This window comes from Poecilia formosa, unplaced genomic scaffold, assembly GCF_000485575.1.
Source record: "Poecilia formosa unplaced genomic scaffold, Poecilia_formosa-5.1.2 Scaffold163, whole genome shotgun sequence".
Lineage (NCBI taxonomy): Eukaryota > Metazoa > Chordata > Actinopteri > Cyprinodontiformes > Poeciliidae > Poecilia > Poecilia formosa.
In genome coordinates this window covers 620113-638297 of record NW_006800102.1, presented here as the reverse complement: position 1 = coordinate 638297, position 18185 = coordinate 620113, and the positions used below count along the sequence as shown (strand labels likewise).

General features: G+C 40.7%; 2 protein-coding genes across 10 annotated transcripts in view; one reads left to right on the top strand and one right to left on the bottom strand.

Moving 5' to 3' along the window:
• Positions 1–1038, bottom strand: part of LOC103146604 (dynactin subunit 1-like) — a 15903-nt gene extending 14865 nt beyond the window's left edge. For 6 of the 7 annotated variants that reach the window (XM_016677739.1, XM_007564596.2, XM_016677740.1 and 3 more), the window contains exon 1: positions 890–1037. The gene's annotated coding sequence lies outside the window, so the exon portion shown is untranslated. Of the gene's footprint in view, positions 1–889 lie in introns of all 7 variants that reach the window. The other variant, XM_016677737.1, reaches the window with a different exon arrangement.
• On the top strand, positions 265–18185 carry tdrd7b (tudor domain containing 7 b). 3 transcript variants are annotated; one of them, XM_016677745.1, is made up of 22 exons: positions 301–348; positions 1055–1088; positions 2332–2541; positions 4134–4337; positions 4548–4692; positions 7241–7442; positions 8201–8283; positions 8645–8853; positions 9635–10033; positions 10537–10835; positions 10914–11106; positions 11348–11459; positions 12140–12342; positions 12423–12557; positions 13592–13675; positions 13808–13942; positions 14026–14136; positions 14879–15027; positions 15142–15371; positions 15484–15667; positions 15767–15927; positions 16289–18185. In XM_016677745.1, the coding sequence occupies exons 4-22, from the start codon at positions 4134–4136 to the stop codon at positions 16507–16509; spliced, it is 3459 nt and encodes a 1152-aa protein (XP_016533231.1). In that variant the 5' UTR covers positions 301–348; positions 1055–1088; positions 2332–2541; the 3' UTR covers positions 16510–18185. The 3 variants fall into 3 exon arrangements, with proteins under 3 accessions (XP_016533230.1, XP_016533231.1, XP_016533232.1); XM_016677744.1 differs by lacking the exon at positions 1055–1088 and having other exon boundaries at positions 265–348; XM_016677746.1 differs by lacking the exon at positions 1055–1088 and having other exon boundaries at positions 329–353.

Sequence of the window (18185 nt, the reverse complement as noted above, 5' to 3'; positions counted from 1 at the left end):
CGTTAGACTTTAAACTTGGAACTTGAAACTAAATATGTAAAATAATAAAAGAGTGGGGTAAAAATTTGACAAATTGATGGAAACAACTTTAACAATTGAGATAAAATCTGGGAATACTAATTCAAATCCCATATTTTGTAGGAAATCAGTCTGGAAAAGACAAGCGTTCCTACGGGATTTAAAAAATTTGATCCTCGAGAGCTACCATCCTGCGACCTTCTCCAACACACCTGAATCAAATTAATGCCTCATTACCAAAAGGGAAGTCAGCTGTTTGACTGGAGGTGCGGTTGGGAAAGAGAAGGACCCAAGTTGCAGAGGATTGGAGTTGCATACATCTACGCCAGAGTAACGTATTTATTAATAGTCGTATTTAATGCCTTTTAACTTTTTTTAGTCGCACTATCAGGAGACTCATTTATTACATTAAACGTTGTTTTGTATACTTTCCAGTCAGCCATTAAACCCCCGCCCCCAACTCCACTTTGTTGTTATATCTACTTTTTAGTTTAGTTTTATGCTATATTCTCTTTCAGGTACTAATGTGGATTATCGAAATACAATATTGCATTAAGTAAAAAACTGAATACATTTTACAGCATCTATGCTGGATCAAATGCAACAAAGTCCGGATTAGCCATATTTTGCTAAAAAGCTACACTGTTAGAGAAGTCATGAAAGGTGAAACGCAACATCCCTGCGTAAATTAATCAAATTTGAAGATGACGGCTCTGTAAATAAATTAGATGATTCACAAATGTATAGCTTCAGAGATGAACGAAAAAGCTAAAGAAGTTGCTTAAAAAGCTAGCTAGTCAACTGAAACTCGAAAGCTATGCAGATTTAGCAGACTACAAAACAAAAATCGAGTTTTTTAAATGTTTCTTACCAGGCAAACGGAGATATCTGCTGTTAAATGTGGCTCTGTCAAGCTTTCATCCAAGCATTAAGACCCACTGGTGTCAGTTTTTGAGATTCTCTGGTTTGCTAATCCAACTCTCTTCCGGCTTATGACAACTCATTTCCGTTGTTGTGGTTCTTATTCTCGTTTTAGGGTGGACATAAGTGCGCACTACCGCCACCCAGCGGTAAGGACCAGAATCAATTATTCCCCCCGTCAAAAGCAAACAGGAAATAATGAAATCATGTTCCATGTATAATTCATGTATCTATAAAAGAATAAAGTAAATATTTATTTCCCTGTCCTAAGACGGTCTTTAATTATTTTTTTCTTCTATGTTGAAACATTCTCTGGTGTATTTATCATGATTTAGAATAACATATTTTACAGATAATTTTCTCCAGAAAATAAAAATCTACTGCAACAAAGGACAATAACCATGGAGGGGTGACTGATGATTGACTACTGAGCTATCTCTGTAGTTCTGCTGCTATGGGTTTTGGCTGCCGGAGGATAACTTTCTCCTTGTTCTGGAAAATTCTCTTATTCTCCAATTGTTTGCCATTTGTTATTTCAACTTTTACCTTTATTCTGTGTGTCGTTTACTCCTTATAGAAGCTATATCAAGTTTGGTGTACCTGGAGGAGGCGAGCATTGGATGATCTATCGCTACTATCAACTTAACATTTTCCTTCCATGCACTTGCCTCTGTCTTTTTAACAGTGTCTCTTGCTATTGGATGAGCGTTTGTTGCAAATAACTGTATCTGCTCTCTTTCATCCTATACAGCTTTTAAAACCAACTGAGGGCTCATATGTTAAGATTTGTTCAGTTGGAACGAGTACATTTTTTGTTTTTGTAAAGTGCCTTGAGACTTGTTGTGAATTCAGTAAATAAACTGATGAGTTAATCATTTGAAGTTCATAGAGTATGAAATTGCAAACCTGTTTCACCCTGATTTCACTGGTCATTAGGTGATTGGTATGCCTTGTTCATGTCACTAATACATTGCAGGGCAACATGGAGGCACACTGGACAAACAAGCCTGTCTTCATTTATATTTCAACTATAACCAATCGAGACGACAGAAAGCTTAGATAATTAACAACCTTCAGCCCCTTTATTAATTTTAAGTTCATTTTTAAATTTGTATTCATTAAAATGAAGTGCATTTCTTATTTTTCATCCATCCATCCATTTTCTATACATCCTTGTCCCTAGTGGGGTCGGGAGGTGCTGGTGCCCATTTCCAGCTGACGTTCCAGGCTTCTTGCCACCGATTTAAATCTTTCCTGTACATTTTAAGTTATTAGATATAAAATAGCGTAGACTCATGAATAAAAAAGCTTTTTTTTAATTTATACATTATGTTTTATTTCCAAGACTACTGTATCTAGTGAATATTTGAATTCCTCCACCTTGTGTTGCAGCTTCTGGAAAGCGCAGCACTGTGATCAACCGAAGAGCTGCGCTTTGGCGACCAATCAGAGGGCGGAAAGGAGGCTGCTCCCGGACCCGGCTTGGCAGTCGCACGGGATACGGATCCCCGGTCGGCCGCAGCTCAGCCCCGTGGCGGTGACACCTCTGACAGCGATAGAATCGACCCACTACGGCTATTCTACGTTTTTTTTCTGTACAAGGTAGGGAAGCTTTTCTCTCTTTACACCAACTTTTTATAAAGTCCTCAGGGGTGACAAAGTTTGGTTGAGTGTGTATTTTGTGCATTTTGAGCCTGAGATAATTAAAAAAGCTAGCTTGGAATAATGTACTTCCGGTCTGGGTTTTCAACGTACAATTCTACATGCAATCGAAGACAAGTTGGTAGTTTTATTTTGAAGGATAATTTTTATCCGCTTCCGGTCTGTTGAGCGCGTGTTTCAGCCACTTTTCATGAACTGTTCGGGGGATTTAACTTGAATCGATACCGAAACTAGCTAGACAGTGTACTGGATCCAACAGGTGTTATTTGTATCCAACATAAAGGTTTGAGGAATATGTGTGCCCGAAACGATAAAATACCAGATAAATTGGAGGAAAGCAGCTTGGTCCCTTGGAGCTGGAGTGACAGCGTTACGTCAGTTTCCCTGTCCCACATCAAGTGATAAATACAATGAGACAGCGGGGTCCATGAGCACATTTCACCTCAATTATATTAACTAATCCCTGTAGAAACTGGACGTTTCTGCATGTTTTCATATCTTATCGCCTCTGGAAGCGATAAGTTTCACACTTGTCCTGAAGTTTTCATCTGTCGGACCTCGGGCTGCCCGATCAGGGTGTGTCTCCATGTTCTCCCCCCGTCCAGAGGGTTCTGTCTAAACTAGAATTGGAGAAAAGTAAAAAGTATCTCCACAATATTTTTCGGAGATTTAAATGGTAGGCTTGTTTTCATTTCTGAAATAAGTCTCGCAAGCAAGTGTTTACTATAAGTGGATGGATACTTGCACTATTTTGAAAAAGCTAATTAAGAAAAAAATGGCACTAGTAAATAAATAGCTTTGTCTGAACTAGATATTGCACCTTTTCAACATTCCTGCATTATTTTTATATACGACAAAAAAATGATACAAGCAAAAATTTGATAATACATCTAAAAAAAACCGATTCATTCATTGATGGCTCTTTTATATAAATGCATTTTTTAAATATATATTTATCAGTGTTGAGGGTAAATGTCTTCCTATTTTCACTTTTTGTACTATTTACCAATTATAAGCAAATATTATTTAATTTTAACTGAACAATGTACTACATGACTCATTGTCCAAGTCTGCCCCAAAATATGGTTGTAGACCAGAGTTACCAGGGAGGCGATGTTTTTTCATGGGGACACAAAACCAAAGAATCGAAATTCAAAACAGAACAGAGCAATATTCATCATGTTAATATATTAGCCAAAGAGCTACTTTTGACTGTTGAGCTGCAGTTATTATATAGCCAACACCAATTTGTTGTTTGCCACTCGCTGATATAACGTTAAAGAAGAGGAATAAACATGAATTACGATTTTAATTGGCTTTTTGTGGCAGTTTTCAGTTAGATTGATAATTAGAGTACATTACCCCATCCAGATTTGACTAAATCTGCAGTTAAGGCTTATTCCCTTTGAACCCTAAGATTTTTTTTTTATGAAGTCATAAACATTTTTTTCAGTTTTAAGTTGAATTTTACTTCCATTGCTCTATTGTTTTTTGTTTTGTTGTTGTTGTTTTTTTACTTTTCCCCATCCCAGATGACTGAAGTGGAGTTGGTGAAACGGACGCTGCACGCCATCGTCCAGGCCAACAGAGGTGGTGTGTCATTGTCCCGTCTGCAGTCGGATTACAAGGAGCTGACCGGAGACCAGATCCCGCACCGAGAGATGGGACACGTCCAAGTGGAGGCTCTGTTAGCCAGCACGTCCTCTGTTCGCATGGAGAGGGGAGGTTCTGGAGAGGCGAGTGTCGCCACAATGTGGTACTCAGAAAGGAATGTGTGACAGATAAAATATGTAAACTAAAATTAACGTAACATTTTGAGCATGTCAAAATCAGTTGGTGTAAATGCTCTCAAAATAATTCAGTAAATTCCCTAAAGATTGGCTAGAAGTCAAATCTCTTTGAAACAGTTGAGAGTGCCCTGATAATGTTTTCATCTCTCCTTCCAGATGGTTTATTTCTCCGCTGGAGCCAAGGAGGCAGCACATACAGCCAAGGTGGTAGCCCGACAACGCAGCTCCAAGAGAACCGGCCGACACCACCTGGTCAACACCCAGATGAGAGTTAAACCGGCGGTTCCTCTAGTCCTCAATGGTGAGAGTTTACCAAACAAACTTGTTTATGCAAAATCACATATGTGGGGGTGATGACTTGTAGAAAATACTTGGGTAGATAAGAGGTCATACCAAAATATGCATTATCATCTCTACTGCCTAATCAATTCACAGTACAGCTGAATTTATGCTGAGAATAAATCAAACACTCTCTGCATTTGACTGCACTGGAATTTATTTTGGGTTATCAAGGCAAAGCGGGATGAATACAAACACTTTTCATTGTTTAATTAAGCAATAAAAAAGTGAAAACCGTTAGTTCTTTGGTCTGGTACATAAAACCACAGTGAATACACTGAAATGATCATGGTTGCTAAATAAAATGTGGAACAGTTGAAAGGTTATGGATGCATTTGCAAATCAATGTATGTGAAATGACAGACTTAAAGCCTAGTGGCTGAACCAGGGCTGGGATATTGCAGCAGAGGCACAGGCTCTGTGTGCTGCACCCTGACAGGTTGAAGATGAACGACTGGCCTCTTTGTACTGTTACTGTGTCGACCCTCAAGGTATTTTAGGCATTTGTTCGTCAGTTGCACAAAGACAATCGGTTATACATACATTACACAGCCTTTACCTTTTCCTCATCTGCCTAAATGACTCAGAAAAACTGTAATACGTGTGCATATTATATTTAATGAAGGAACCAGGAGACAACTTTTCATTCTTATAATGCTGCTAGACGGTGATGCTGCAGAATATTCTTAGAGTCAGAGGAGGGGATGGGTGGTGGCGGCGCAGTGGGGAGGGAGAAACGGAGAGAAAGAAGAGGATGTAGCAGCGAGGCGGTCTGAGGTGAACGGAGACGGAGAGAAACGCTGAAGCGCTGAGGAGGTGGACTGGTGACAGGAAAGGAGGGAGATGGAGTGGAGAGATGCAGTTTAAGCTGCAAACGAAGAGAAGCTGACGCACACATCAAGCTCTCCTCCACACTCCCTCTCATCCTCCTCTCACTGCCGGGGTTATTGATATTCAGGCAGAGATCGACCGGGAGCTGTGAGTCCACGTCGGCAAGGTGATGTGGCGTTCACTCTTAGTGCGTGTGAGAGGTTGTCCTTACTTCTATCTGCATGGGAATGGTTCTGCTTTATGCATTTGTGTGTGTGTGTGTTGACTCGGGCTGGGGCAGAAACTGTCTGCTGACTAAGGCTCTTAAAGCCGGTGGTCGGTTCTCGTTGCTGCCGGTGCGATAAAAGCAGAGTCAGTGGGAGTAAAAGCAGAGCTGATGTTAAAGCAGTGGAAAGTTCCAGAATAAAGAGGGATTGAAGAATGAGTGGGCACAGCAGCAAGAATGAGTAGCAGCACATTTCTGATGTCATGCAACAGAAATGATGTAATATTGGAAAGATGAGAGGCCTGGTTAGTGCAAGTTAAATCAATTATGCCATCAAGTTATGCATTTCCTTTGCACAACTTGCACATTTGTTGGTGATGTGATTCCTTGCACATCACCAACAAATGTGCAAGGAAAATAAAAACACAGTTCAGTTAAATTTGTGGATTTTCTCTGTAGTGTATAGAGACAAATACAAATTTGACTGAATGCAATGCAGGAGCAAACTGTAAATTCTGCTGCATGTGTGTTTGAGTTGGTGACATCACAAACTAACCATGTTGCGTTAATTAGCGATAATTAATGTTGCCACATTTCCCTGAAGTCTGTGCAGTTTTTGTTTGAACACGTATGAAAAGTTTCACTGCAACCATACTGAAAACAAGTGAACATTTTTGAAAAAAGAATTTGAAATGTATAAATATGGAAAAAAGAGTTAAATAAACAACAACAACAAAAATACAAATAGACCAGCTCAAAATAACTCAAATCATTTGAAAACTTTGAAAGATGATGCATCTCTCACTATACCAACACTGTAAATAAAGTTACTGGGGAGGGAGGAGAAAGTGGAGCGAAGGACCACTTCAAAATAAGAGCTTGAACAGCTGATTGCTAATAATTCAACTGAACCTTTACAAAACAGTTAAGTAGATTAGAGCTTTAGAATTTATCTTCAGAAATGAAACTAGCCAAATGCTCTAAAAATGTTTTCAAAGTTAGCAAATGCAAAAAAAAAGTAGCTCTGTTGTTAGTGATTTAGCAGAAGTGTGCCCACCAGTGCATTAAACACATTAAATGTCAAAAAGAAAGAAGCTACCTTTTATGACCTGGGCATGTGTTATAGATGTTCTAATAACAGAATAAAAACATGATTAGAATATAAAATAAAACAATAATCCAACCCTGAATATCCTTGAATGACACAATGTCGATTAAACCCCAATTATTTTTTTCACACACTCATCTGATTAACAGCTACAGGTTTTTGCCATTTTATTTTACACATTGCTATAAATGCTACTTGCAATACATGACTTGTCTGAGATCCTTCAGAGGTACAGCGAACTAGCAGCAGCTGATTTGAGGTTTTTCATCAAATCTACCAGAACATTTTTCCAGACAATGTAAAATCCCGCTTCCCCATCAGATTTAGCCGAGTCACTCACTTAATTTGTGGCATTTTTCTTATCAGCTAAACCCCAAACCTCTCTGAGGCAACCAAACCACCGAGGCCGAGGAAGAGGAGCCGGCGCCGGCCGTGGAGCTGGACATGGAGACTTCAGACAGACGAGAGACTTGAGGGATGTCCTGTCAGAGGCCCGGTCTGGGGTACATCCTTACAGGCTGTCCAGTCAGCACAAAGCCTATAAGAGAGGGAACCTCCCAGCAGAAAGGTGGGTGAGAGCTGCTGAGCTTGATTCATTTCAGTTGCTTATCAGACTCTAAATATGTTGATTTAACTCTTTAAGTTTCAACAGCAGCATCATTCAACTAAACGGGTGAAACAAGCATACAATTACTAAATCTGTAGAACTCGGTTTATAATTTATACAAGCTTAAGCGAAGCAAGTGTTAAGGAAGTGAAATTGATGATTTACACTCAAAAAGATTAAATTGTTAGATATACTCTGCTGACATTACATTGACAGAATGATTAACCTTAACTCTGTGACTGGTTCATCCGCTAACATCCATCCAAGTCCATTTTGTTGTTGAGCTTTTGCAGTACAAAGGGGGACCAGGATGGGAGTCCCAGTGTACTGGCAGGGGACACGAGCCCAGCTCGGGGGGACATAAACCTCTTTAATCCCTCCTCTATTCTCTGGTAGATTAACTCTTCTAAACCGACACGGAGTGAATCAGCACATCTGTGTGTATCCATGTAGATCTTTCTGGTGGCAGGTCAACGTCATCTTCATTTGTGTGCATGAATAAATGTTGTAAATTTGAAAAACCATAGTCCAAAAGGCTGAGTTACAGTTTAATTTAGAGACAAAGGAAAAATAAGTTTTTACGTAGACATAGGAGAGAGGGAGGTATTCTGCAGATGTTAGCACTTTAGTGATGTAAAGTTCAACTTTTTTTTTTCTTGTTTTACTTTGAAAAACAAATAAAAATGTATTTGCTTCCCTGTTTGGTTCTCTCTGTACAGACCAGACAAGAGGATGATCCTCCCGACGCGGTTTCAGAAGGAGATGCAAGCTCACCTTTCCAGAAATCCACAACAGACCGGCCGTAAGTTGATACTTTTTTCCAAACTGCAACTCCTCACCATCAGTATGGAATCACTACTCCAGGGGGGGTTGTTGAGTCGGTTGTTTTGCATTTCTCGCTTTGTAAAAATACCTAAAAGATCTAGTCAAAGTACATCTCTAGTGAGGTATTCTAATGGCAGAATTCCTCCAAAGAGATAAAATCTGATAAACTGGGTTCATATATATATATATATATATTTTTTTTTTTTTAAATAACGGGTGTTATTCTTGTATCAAATTTTTTCTGATTCAAACCTCTTTCCTTTCCTTGGTTGAAAACCATAAAGTTTCCTGATGTTTGTGAAATAATTCCTCCTCTGCTCTGCTGTTTTTTCCTCCAGCACCGGTGAATCTAAACGAGAGCTTTGGGCCGGGCAGAGGAAACCCCTACAACCCTCAGCAGGTCCAGAGTCGCATCAGAGAGATTCTGGCCAAGTACAGCAATGGCTTCTGGGTGTCCAAACTGCCTCAGATCTACAGAGAGCTGTACAAACAGGACCTGCCCTCAGAGGCCATCAAAGACCTGGAGGCCTGGACCCACATATGCATTGTATGCACTCAATCTGAACTGCTTTGAAAGTTTTAAATAATTCGCTTTTTCATGAATATCTAATTAAAAGCTCATTGAAATGTAGTAAACTAGAGAGCTGAAAACTGTAAAAGTCAGAAGGTTCAGAAACAGGACAGGGCTGCACCAAGGTATTTAGATGCTTGGCTTTTTGTTACTTGCGTTAAAAGTTTTTAGTAGCACTGAGCAACAGATTCACTTGGTGTAAGCAGATCCACTCCAACCTTCCTTTCCTCTTTGAAACTGGTCCTGCAGCCTTGTGCTGCCTTGCGAATGTAAATGTAGACACCAGTTACACTCGATACCCCTTCTTTGGGGTGAGAATATAAAGTACCTGCTCTTGATGGTCCCAATACAACAAGCTGAAGAGGAATTAATCATTTTAGACCGTTTAAGCAAAATGTTAAATGGCCTAAAAAGAGATATATTGATAGTTTTATTTGATTCAGGAAGGCAGCCACCTAGAGGTAAATTATGATTCATAAATTTACTGAGCAGTCTTGAAAACAAATGTTTTTGGAAAAAAAAACAGAAATTTGTAAATTTCTGAACATTAAAGAGCTTTTATTTTTGTTTTTAATTTAACCCTTTAGATTTACTGCAGTAAGAGGCACATTTGAAGGCAGATTATGTTTTACTGTGAATACAAAACGTATTGTGGACTCTTTCATTGGAATACTTTAATTCAAGCCTTATAGATGTAAAGTCAGCTTTTGTTTACGTTCAAGTCTGCAACAGAACGGGTTGTTGTTTTTGTTTTTAGGTGGAGAAAACCTGTGGCAGTAACTCCTCGGAGCTGCTCCTCTACCCTGCAACGGAACTGTCCAACTCACCCTCTCCTTCCCAGACCGGTAACAACTCCACCAGCTCGCCTGCTGAAGTCTCCCGGGTCCAGAAGAGGCCCCACATCAACCCTCTGGCTCGATCTGGCTCCCGGTCTCCCCAGTCCCCCCAGTCTTCCCCGTCCCCCCAGTTACCTCAGTCTCCCCGGTCTTCCCCGTCCCCCCAGTCTCCCCGGTCTTCCTCTTGGTCTCCCAGCCCTCCTTCCTCCCCTGCAGCCCTCAGCCCTGATCTGAAGCAGAGACTGGAGGAGCTGCTGATGAAGTACTCCAGTGGTCTGTGGGCCCACGCTCTGCCCAAGCTCTTCCAGGACACATACAAAGTTAGTGACACACACTTTGATGCACATTTTGGGTGCATTCACACCAGCCCTGTTTAGTCCGCTTTGATCCAACTCTAGTGCGGTTTGTTTGGGGAAGTGTGAATACAGAATCAAACTCTGATGCAGACCAATAAAGCAAACTCTGGTCCACCTAAAAACCTAGTTTTTGCTTCAGCTGAAGTGAACTCTGGTGTGGTTCGAATGTGTATGTGAAGGCCAAGCAGACTTGGTAAATACAATAAAAATAAAAGTGCGAGTTTAGCGCTAGCGGGGAGAAATAACTTCTGTTTTTTTGCAAAAGACAAAAGAGAAATCCTCCAACTGCTAAAATGTGATGCCACAGAGTTCGGTGTCAGAGCAAACCGCAGCAGCTGAAAATGTAACAAATGTTGCAATTTTGGTCCCCAATCAAACAAGTCTATAGGACTATCAGGTTTGAAAACACCATCAATTTACCTACATGTGCAAATGTTGCTAATATCGTTCTGTTATTGTTTTACAAGATTAAACTGCCCGGATATGTGCTGGAGAACCTTGAGCTCCTCTCCGACATTTGCACCATCAACTATCCGATGTCTGACAACCCCCAGCGGGCCATCCTGTACAGGCGGAGCAGCGTCGGAGGGGAGGACGAGAACTGCAACAGGAGGAGTTCGTCCGCCAGCGAAGAGGAGCTGAGCGTTAGGACTGAGATGGGGAGGAGCCTCAGCAACCACGAGGTGCCGACTCTGCAGATCCCCAAGGAGGAATATCCCTCCGTTCTGGTGATGGAGGCCACAAACACCAACTCTGTTATACTGAGGTGGGATGGAAGCCAATTATCCTTTTATTAGCTGATGGAGCACGGACATCTCACTGTCCACCGCTCCTCCGCTGGCAGGTACATCGGCGAGGGTTACTCAGTGGCGCAGGACTCCATGGAGGACGAGATGAGGGAGTTTTATGGCTCAGACAAAAGCCAGCAAGCCCCTCTGTCTTCTACTTCCTCAGGCCAATTCGTCGCAGCCCGGGCTGAGGAGGAGGAGGAGATCCTGAGGGCACAAATATGTGAAGTCATGTCTGACAAAGTCAAGGTAAAGGCACAAAACCAGGCAGCAACCAAAGATGAGAAACACTGAATAAGATCTTAAGTATTTTTGTCTAATTTCTAGTGCAAACATCTTTGTACACTTACAAGTACCTTGATGTAAAACTTATAACAAGATATTTCCCCATGTCACTAACACTAGTGTATTTGCACTAGAAACTAGATCAAAAACTCTTGGTGAGATTTCATGTTTTTGCAGGGTAACTCGTTTGTTGTTGCATCTGCAGGTCTATTATGTGGATCACGGCTTCTCAGAGGTGATCAGTAAAAGCAAAGTGTTGGAGCTGCATGAGAAGTTTTTCAAGCTGCCTTTCCAAGCAACCAAGTGTAAGCTAGCAGGTGAGTTACTGCAGGTGCCATTGAAATGTTTCACATTAAGGCGCATTGATAACCACAAATACTACTGCATTCAATTCAGTTTGGTTCATTTATGTTGTAACGATGCACAACAAATGTTGTCTTTACAAAAAATTTCAAAATTTCAAATCAGTGACATACATTTCAATTGTCAAATAATACATTAATTTCAGGTTACTTTTTAAATTAAAGAAATTTCTACCGAAGAAAACCCAGCAAATTGTGGAGTCATTGATGTGCAGAATATCAGTTGCATCGTCAATGACTTTCCAGCATTCCCTCATACTGAGCATGCATGTAGCGACAGAGGAGAGGAGAAACTCCCCTTTTGCAGGTAGTAACAAGAAGGGCATAGATGTGAAGTGAAAGGAAAATTATCCATCATTTCCTTGCAAAATGTAATGACTTTTATTTTCACAGCTAATCAGTAAAGTGTGGTAAGCCCATGGTTAGAATCCTGTTAAATCCAACCCGCGTCCTCAACTTTTACATCCCGGTTTCAACACGCATGAATCAGTATCAGAGCTGAATTACCTCCTCAGCATTTCATGAAACGCATTGAAGTTTGTGATTGTAGTGTAAAAATTAACAAATAGAAAAGCTCTGTGATGCCAGAGAGAAAGGAGTTGGAATTGAAACCTGTTTTCGCCGTTCCTGCTCAGGCCTGGAGCCGTTCTGCCAGGAGCCAGCGGTTCTGAAGACGTTTGAGGCGATGGCGAGTGGACGGATCCTCCTGGCCGAAATCTTAGAGCGAGGTCCCGTCCCCCTGGTGGTCCTGTACGACACGTCTCAGGACGACGACGTGAACATCAACGCCGCCTGCATGAAATCCCTGCAGGACAAGACGCTAGCGAGTCCGTTACAGGTACACAGGAGGCCGGGGTGTGTGTGTGTGTTCTCAGGCCTATGGGTTCATAGCAGCTCAACATCTGTTTATCCCCCCAGGTGAACAGCGCCTATATGAATGTGACCGTCAGCAGTGTTTGCTCCGATGGGACCATTTACTGCCAGCTCCCCTCCAGAGGACTCGCTAAGCTGAATGAGATATTGGAGAAAATAGAGAATTACTTCCACACACAGGTAGCTAGACTGCAGCATGTTCCTCATGGTGGCATCTTTTAAAAGAACGGAAACGGTGGAAACGCTTTTATCAGACAAAATATGCTGATTTTCTTTTTTTGGGGGGCGGGGGGGTTGCTGTTTCTTTTACATTAATTTTGTGCAGTACTTTAAGTTTCTGTCAGTATAATGTGTAATTTATAAATTAAATTGATTCTTTAAGGTCTCCAGATTTTGTATTTAAAATGTCATTGTGTATCAATGAGTTTTTAAATTAATATATCAGTTTATTCACTCAGTGGAACAAATTTCATTGTTAATTCACAAAGGCGTACACGCATTGCTTTACATGAGTGACAGGAGCAGGAAGAAGAAGAGATCTCGTTTAACTCTGTCCCTTACTCAATAATTACAAAACTAATTTTTATGACTGTGTACGTTAAATTAATACATGTTTGGGTTTGTATTTTTTATAACTATATGTGCCATAAAAGTATTTGTACTAGTATTATTATACAGCATCCTTAAAGTTGCTATGCATATCAGCAACTAAACTAAATTAATCTAGAAGTTTAGTGGTGCCGTGTTGTTTCTCTCATGCAGTGTTGAGTACAGATTGAGATTAGGACGATAATCTGGAGTAAAGACATTCCCAAGGAACTTAATCTGTTCGCAGCACAGGAAGCAGTTGCTTTTCTAGCTGCCGTCCTTTAAAGCATTACCGCTTTACGTCAGGAGGAAGTCCGCAGACGTACATTTTTAGTCGATTTAAGATGCAAACATTTAGACGAGCTCACATGAAACTACTGTCCTCAGAGAATAATCCTGTGTTCAATAATAAGATCTGTTAACCTCTGCTAAAGTAAATAGTCACTGCATGGAGGTGAAAATGCTAAGATGATTAATTAAGCATTAGATGCTTCACAAATTAACCCAAACCTGATGTATGATTGCGTAGGAAAACAAATCTTGTCATTCAAGATCAGTTATCAAAAAGCTGCACAAAACCAGACAGGGAACAAACAAAAAGACAAACGATGTCTGCGTTTCTCCAGGTGACGTCAGAGTTTCTGGTATCCAGACCTTTCTGTGGGAAACAATGTCTGGCTCGCTATAAAGGCAAATGGTCTCGTGTTGAGGTGAGACAGAAACGGATCAAAATGTAAAGTGTCAAACAAATGGATACAACTCCTAATTATTCTCAGATTTAGAGTTAGTGAAGGCATAGCTGTCGTCATGCAGGCTTTTGTCCCCAATGTTTTCCAACCCAGATCACCAACCTGCACGGCAGCCGAGTGCTGGACATCCTGTTCGTAGACGTGGGCGTCCAGGCTTCCGTAGAGGTGTTTGAGCTCAGAGAGATCCCGCCGCTCTTCCTCCGTGACCTCGTGTCCATCCCACCTCAGGTCCAACACTGAAAAGAAGTCAGTCACTGTCTTTGAGAATGTGGTTTCCATACAAAGTCATGTTCTAAACGACTCGTGCTCAGGCTGTGAAGTGCTGCCTAGCAGACCTGGCGGTCAGTGTGGGGTCCTGGTCTTCAGATGCTGTCCAGTGGCTTCGAGAGAAAGTGCTAAACACCCCGGACTGCAGCATGAAGGCTAGTTTTTACCGTTCACTTACAGATGAGCTTTATAGAAGACGGCCTTGTTAGATAGTCTTTTACTCTTCCAGTGTAATTAACGCTTAGAAATGCGTTGTAACAATTTAATTTAATTAAAATTATAATGGCTTTACTTTCCCAGAAAGATTAGTTGGTAGACACACTTCTGCTAATGTGCTAATAGTATAGCTAACATTTTTTTGTAGCGCTCTAGCGTTTTCGCTAACATTCAAATGGCTTAGCGCACTTAGCTTCCCTTAATTTAACTTTTTATGAATAAATTGTAAAGCATTAGTTTACTAGGATGTTTTATAAACTCTCATTTGAATAAAGTTTTACAAGTTGAATTTTTGGTTTTGTCCCTTTTCTTCTCTTTTTTTGTGTTTCATGGCAAGATGTCAAACTTTGAGGTCTGGTTTTTCTCTTCAGTATGCGTGAAAACTCACCATTTTTGATAACTTTAGATCCCCCATGCCTACTGAGCAAACTGATGAAATTAGAAGTCAATTGATTGGTCTATAGGATGAGTTTTGATCAAATGCAGGTCAAAATTGGAACTTCAATCCAAAATGCCCAACTCTGTAAGTCTTGGGGAGTTGCAGAAGTATACCAAATTTCATAGCTGTACGACAAAGCAAGGTCAATCTGGAGGGTGTTTGAAAGTTGCAGGGGGACGCCGTTGATCAATTCGTGTTGCAACTTTTGCTAAATTTTATTCACAAACCTCCACACTCCCCAGGTTGCCAAAATGGACGAAACCAAGCACTGCGTCTGTGTCCACCTGTTCACCGACAAGAACTTCCACGACCCGGCCCGCAGCCTCAACCACCAGATGGCTCAGTCCGACCTGTTCAAGCAGCAACCGGATGTCTTTCTGATCAGCCACAGGTCTCATCTGCAGCTTTCCCACTCAGCTTCATGCAGCTCTCTTCTGATTAATATCCGTTTATGGTCACAGTAAAATGGGATTTTTTTTTTCTTTCTGCTCATCTCTTTTCACAGCCCGACCAAGGTTTCCACAAACCCGTTTTCCTCCAAGACCTCGAGCAGCAGCAGTGACTCCACCGGTGGCAGTCCGACGTCGGCTTCTGTCCCAGCAAAGCCTCATCCCAGGAGGACGCAGTCAGGACCTAAAGGAGGAGGACACGCAGCGTCCACCAGCCCTCCTGGAGCACCATCATCACCTCCAGCACTCCTCCAGCTGCCGCCACTGCTGGAGCTACCCCAAATCGGTCAGAATAAACAATGCAAAGCATAAATCTTGTAAAGAAAACCTAATTTTTTTCCAGGCTTTTTTAATTAAAATGTTCCACCGTACAGTGCTGTCATTTTGTGTACTTGCAGGACACAATATGGATGTGTACGTGTCTGTGGCGTGTCATCCAGGACACTTTGTGCTGCAGCCCTGGAGAGACATGTACAAACTGGTGGTGCTGATGGGAGAAATGATACTTTCCTACAGTAAAACCGAGGAGAAACCATTTAAAGTGGAGAAGAATCAGATTTATGCAGCTAAAATTGAGAACAAGTGAGCGTTAACCTTATTTCATTAACCAACAGATACAAGCAGCTGGTTTTCCATTGAGAGCTTGATTAAAACTAGTTCTCTGTTAATATTACTTTGCAGTTGGCACCGTGTGCTGGTGAAGGGAGTTCTGACCAACGGGCTGGTTTCTGTTTATGAGCTGGACTATGGTAAACATGAGCTGGTCAGCTGCAGTCAGCTCCGGACTCTGAGCAAGAAGTTCAGACAGCTGCCGTTCCAGGGCATCCACGCCCAGCTGGCTGGTGAGTCCAGGTTCAGCCTTTATAGTTTCACTATTCGTTTTTAAGGTTTGCTCAGCAATAAAGCCTTTCTTCTCATGTAACCCTTGTAAAATAAATTTATGTTGTGGGTTAAATTGGTGCGAGACACTGCATTTCTTTTTTTTGATGAGAAATTAAGTTTCGGATTTTGTTCTTTAAATATTAAGCGGTGTCTGAAACTGCAACACAGCAGGTCCAAAATCTGTTGGTTGAGTAATAATGATCTTTCCCTGCACCTTAGGATGGATTTTTATTTATTTTTTTTTATTATTCCATGCTCTAGTATTAGATTTTACCACAATCTGAACTCCGGTTTACTGACCGTTTCTCGCTTCTCTTGCAGGAGTGAAGCAGCGGCTGTGGTCAGAGGAAGCCTCCATCGTTTTCAGGAACCACGTGGAGAAGAAACCTCTGGTGGCCCAGCTGGAGGCCATGCAGGACGCCGACAACCCGTGGGACAGGAAGCTGAGCGTCTTCCTGGTGGACACCTCGCACGAGGAACACGACGTCTGGATTCACGACATCATGGCCGAGTTTGCGGATGAGCAGAGCAACGAGCTGTAGACTCAGGGCACCGAATCAGAGTTTCATGGTTTTTATAGCCAGCAGCTCTTCTGCTCTTTACTGAAGACTGGATTTAATAAAGTGAGGAAAAGTTCAGGTTTGTAGTTGTTGTATAATTTGACTTAAAGAAGGAAAGAATAAAACATAGAAAAGGATTAACGGCATCTAAATCAGCAACAATATAGAGATAAAAACTAAATTAATTGGTTACTAAGTGGGTATAGCTATTATAGAAATGTTGTGGTGAACTTTATTTTTTTTCTGCTATAAACTGAAATAGTTTTAACTGTTGAAACGACCTTCAAAGCATACAGTACGGCTTTAACTGCATGCACATCCTGCATCAATCTGAAGAACAATGTGAGCCTCACGCATTATCACATGCTGGTTTTAACTTACTGTCATGCTGAAAAGAAAGTACACCCTCCTCCAGTTTTAAATGTTAGTGTGAATTACTTAGACACACACAGTTCAAAAAGATGAGTCCAGTGTGGAAAAGTTATTCCCTAAAACACGAAATTCTAGTCTGCTAGAATGTAAAGAGGGTGTACTTTCTTTTTTTAACGGGGCTGTAGGTGTATTTGTTTACAAAGGCTGCTTACTGATGGTGTTTCTCAGTGTTTGCAAAGTTTACAAAAGTCAGAGTGAACATTCCCTGGAGAGGAGGATGAAATAAAAGAAAAAATTAAACCGAGAAGAATGAGAAGATATTCTAAATCATAAAATGTTTAAAATGTGAAGACAAACCTGGACTGTATGTTCCAGGGTGACAAATATTACTCTTGGAGGACGTTCAGTCATCCTGCTTTGTAAATAACAAATCTGATGCGTTTATTTAACAGCGATTATTTTCCATCTTTGTGGAAGAGAAAAATAATGGATTCTGAATTTAAAAATCGTTTCAATAAGAAAGTATTCAAATTACAGTTTGCAATCATAACTGATATACTCTTTATGATCTCAAAATTAGACATGACAATGACAGTCATTTGCAGTTAATGATTTTTTTCTTCTTTTTTGCAAAGTTCAAATGTGCAGCCCAAACATGGGAGTTTTGTCTTTTTTTTGGTTTGCACAAAGTTACAATCCTGAATATCCTCCCAGAGTAGATGTCTAATTAGATGTATATATTATTTTTAATATTGTTTGTAATACAGTTTAGTTCATACTTGGAAAGATTAAATTGAAGCCTAATCATTAAGATTTTTACAAGCTGTGAACTACAGAAACATGGTTTCAAAACGTATATCTGAAGAACAAAACTCTTAATTTATAAATGAAATTGTTTGTTTCACCCCATTTCCTGTCATTAGGATGGATGTCACTAAGGCTTCTCTATATGCAAAAACTCCACTTTTTCCTTTTTGTTTTATTTTGTGAGGGAGTGGGCATGTGTTCACACACTCTGCTGAAGTGTGTGAACACATCTTAAAGCTTAAAGTGAGCTGTCTTAGCAGCGCTAACCTTCTGGCATGTTGATGCTCTTGAGCCTGAACTCAAATGTGATTCCGACAGACCGCCTTTAATTTGGTCTCTGGTTTTAAAGAGTGCAGATTAGACCTGGTTTATTAATAGATCATTTATATTTAACTTATTATTTAGATGCTGACATGAATGTAATGATTTCACATGGTTGGAAAAAAAATTGTTTTCTGAATAAAGTGAGATTGTGAGGC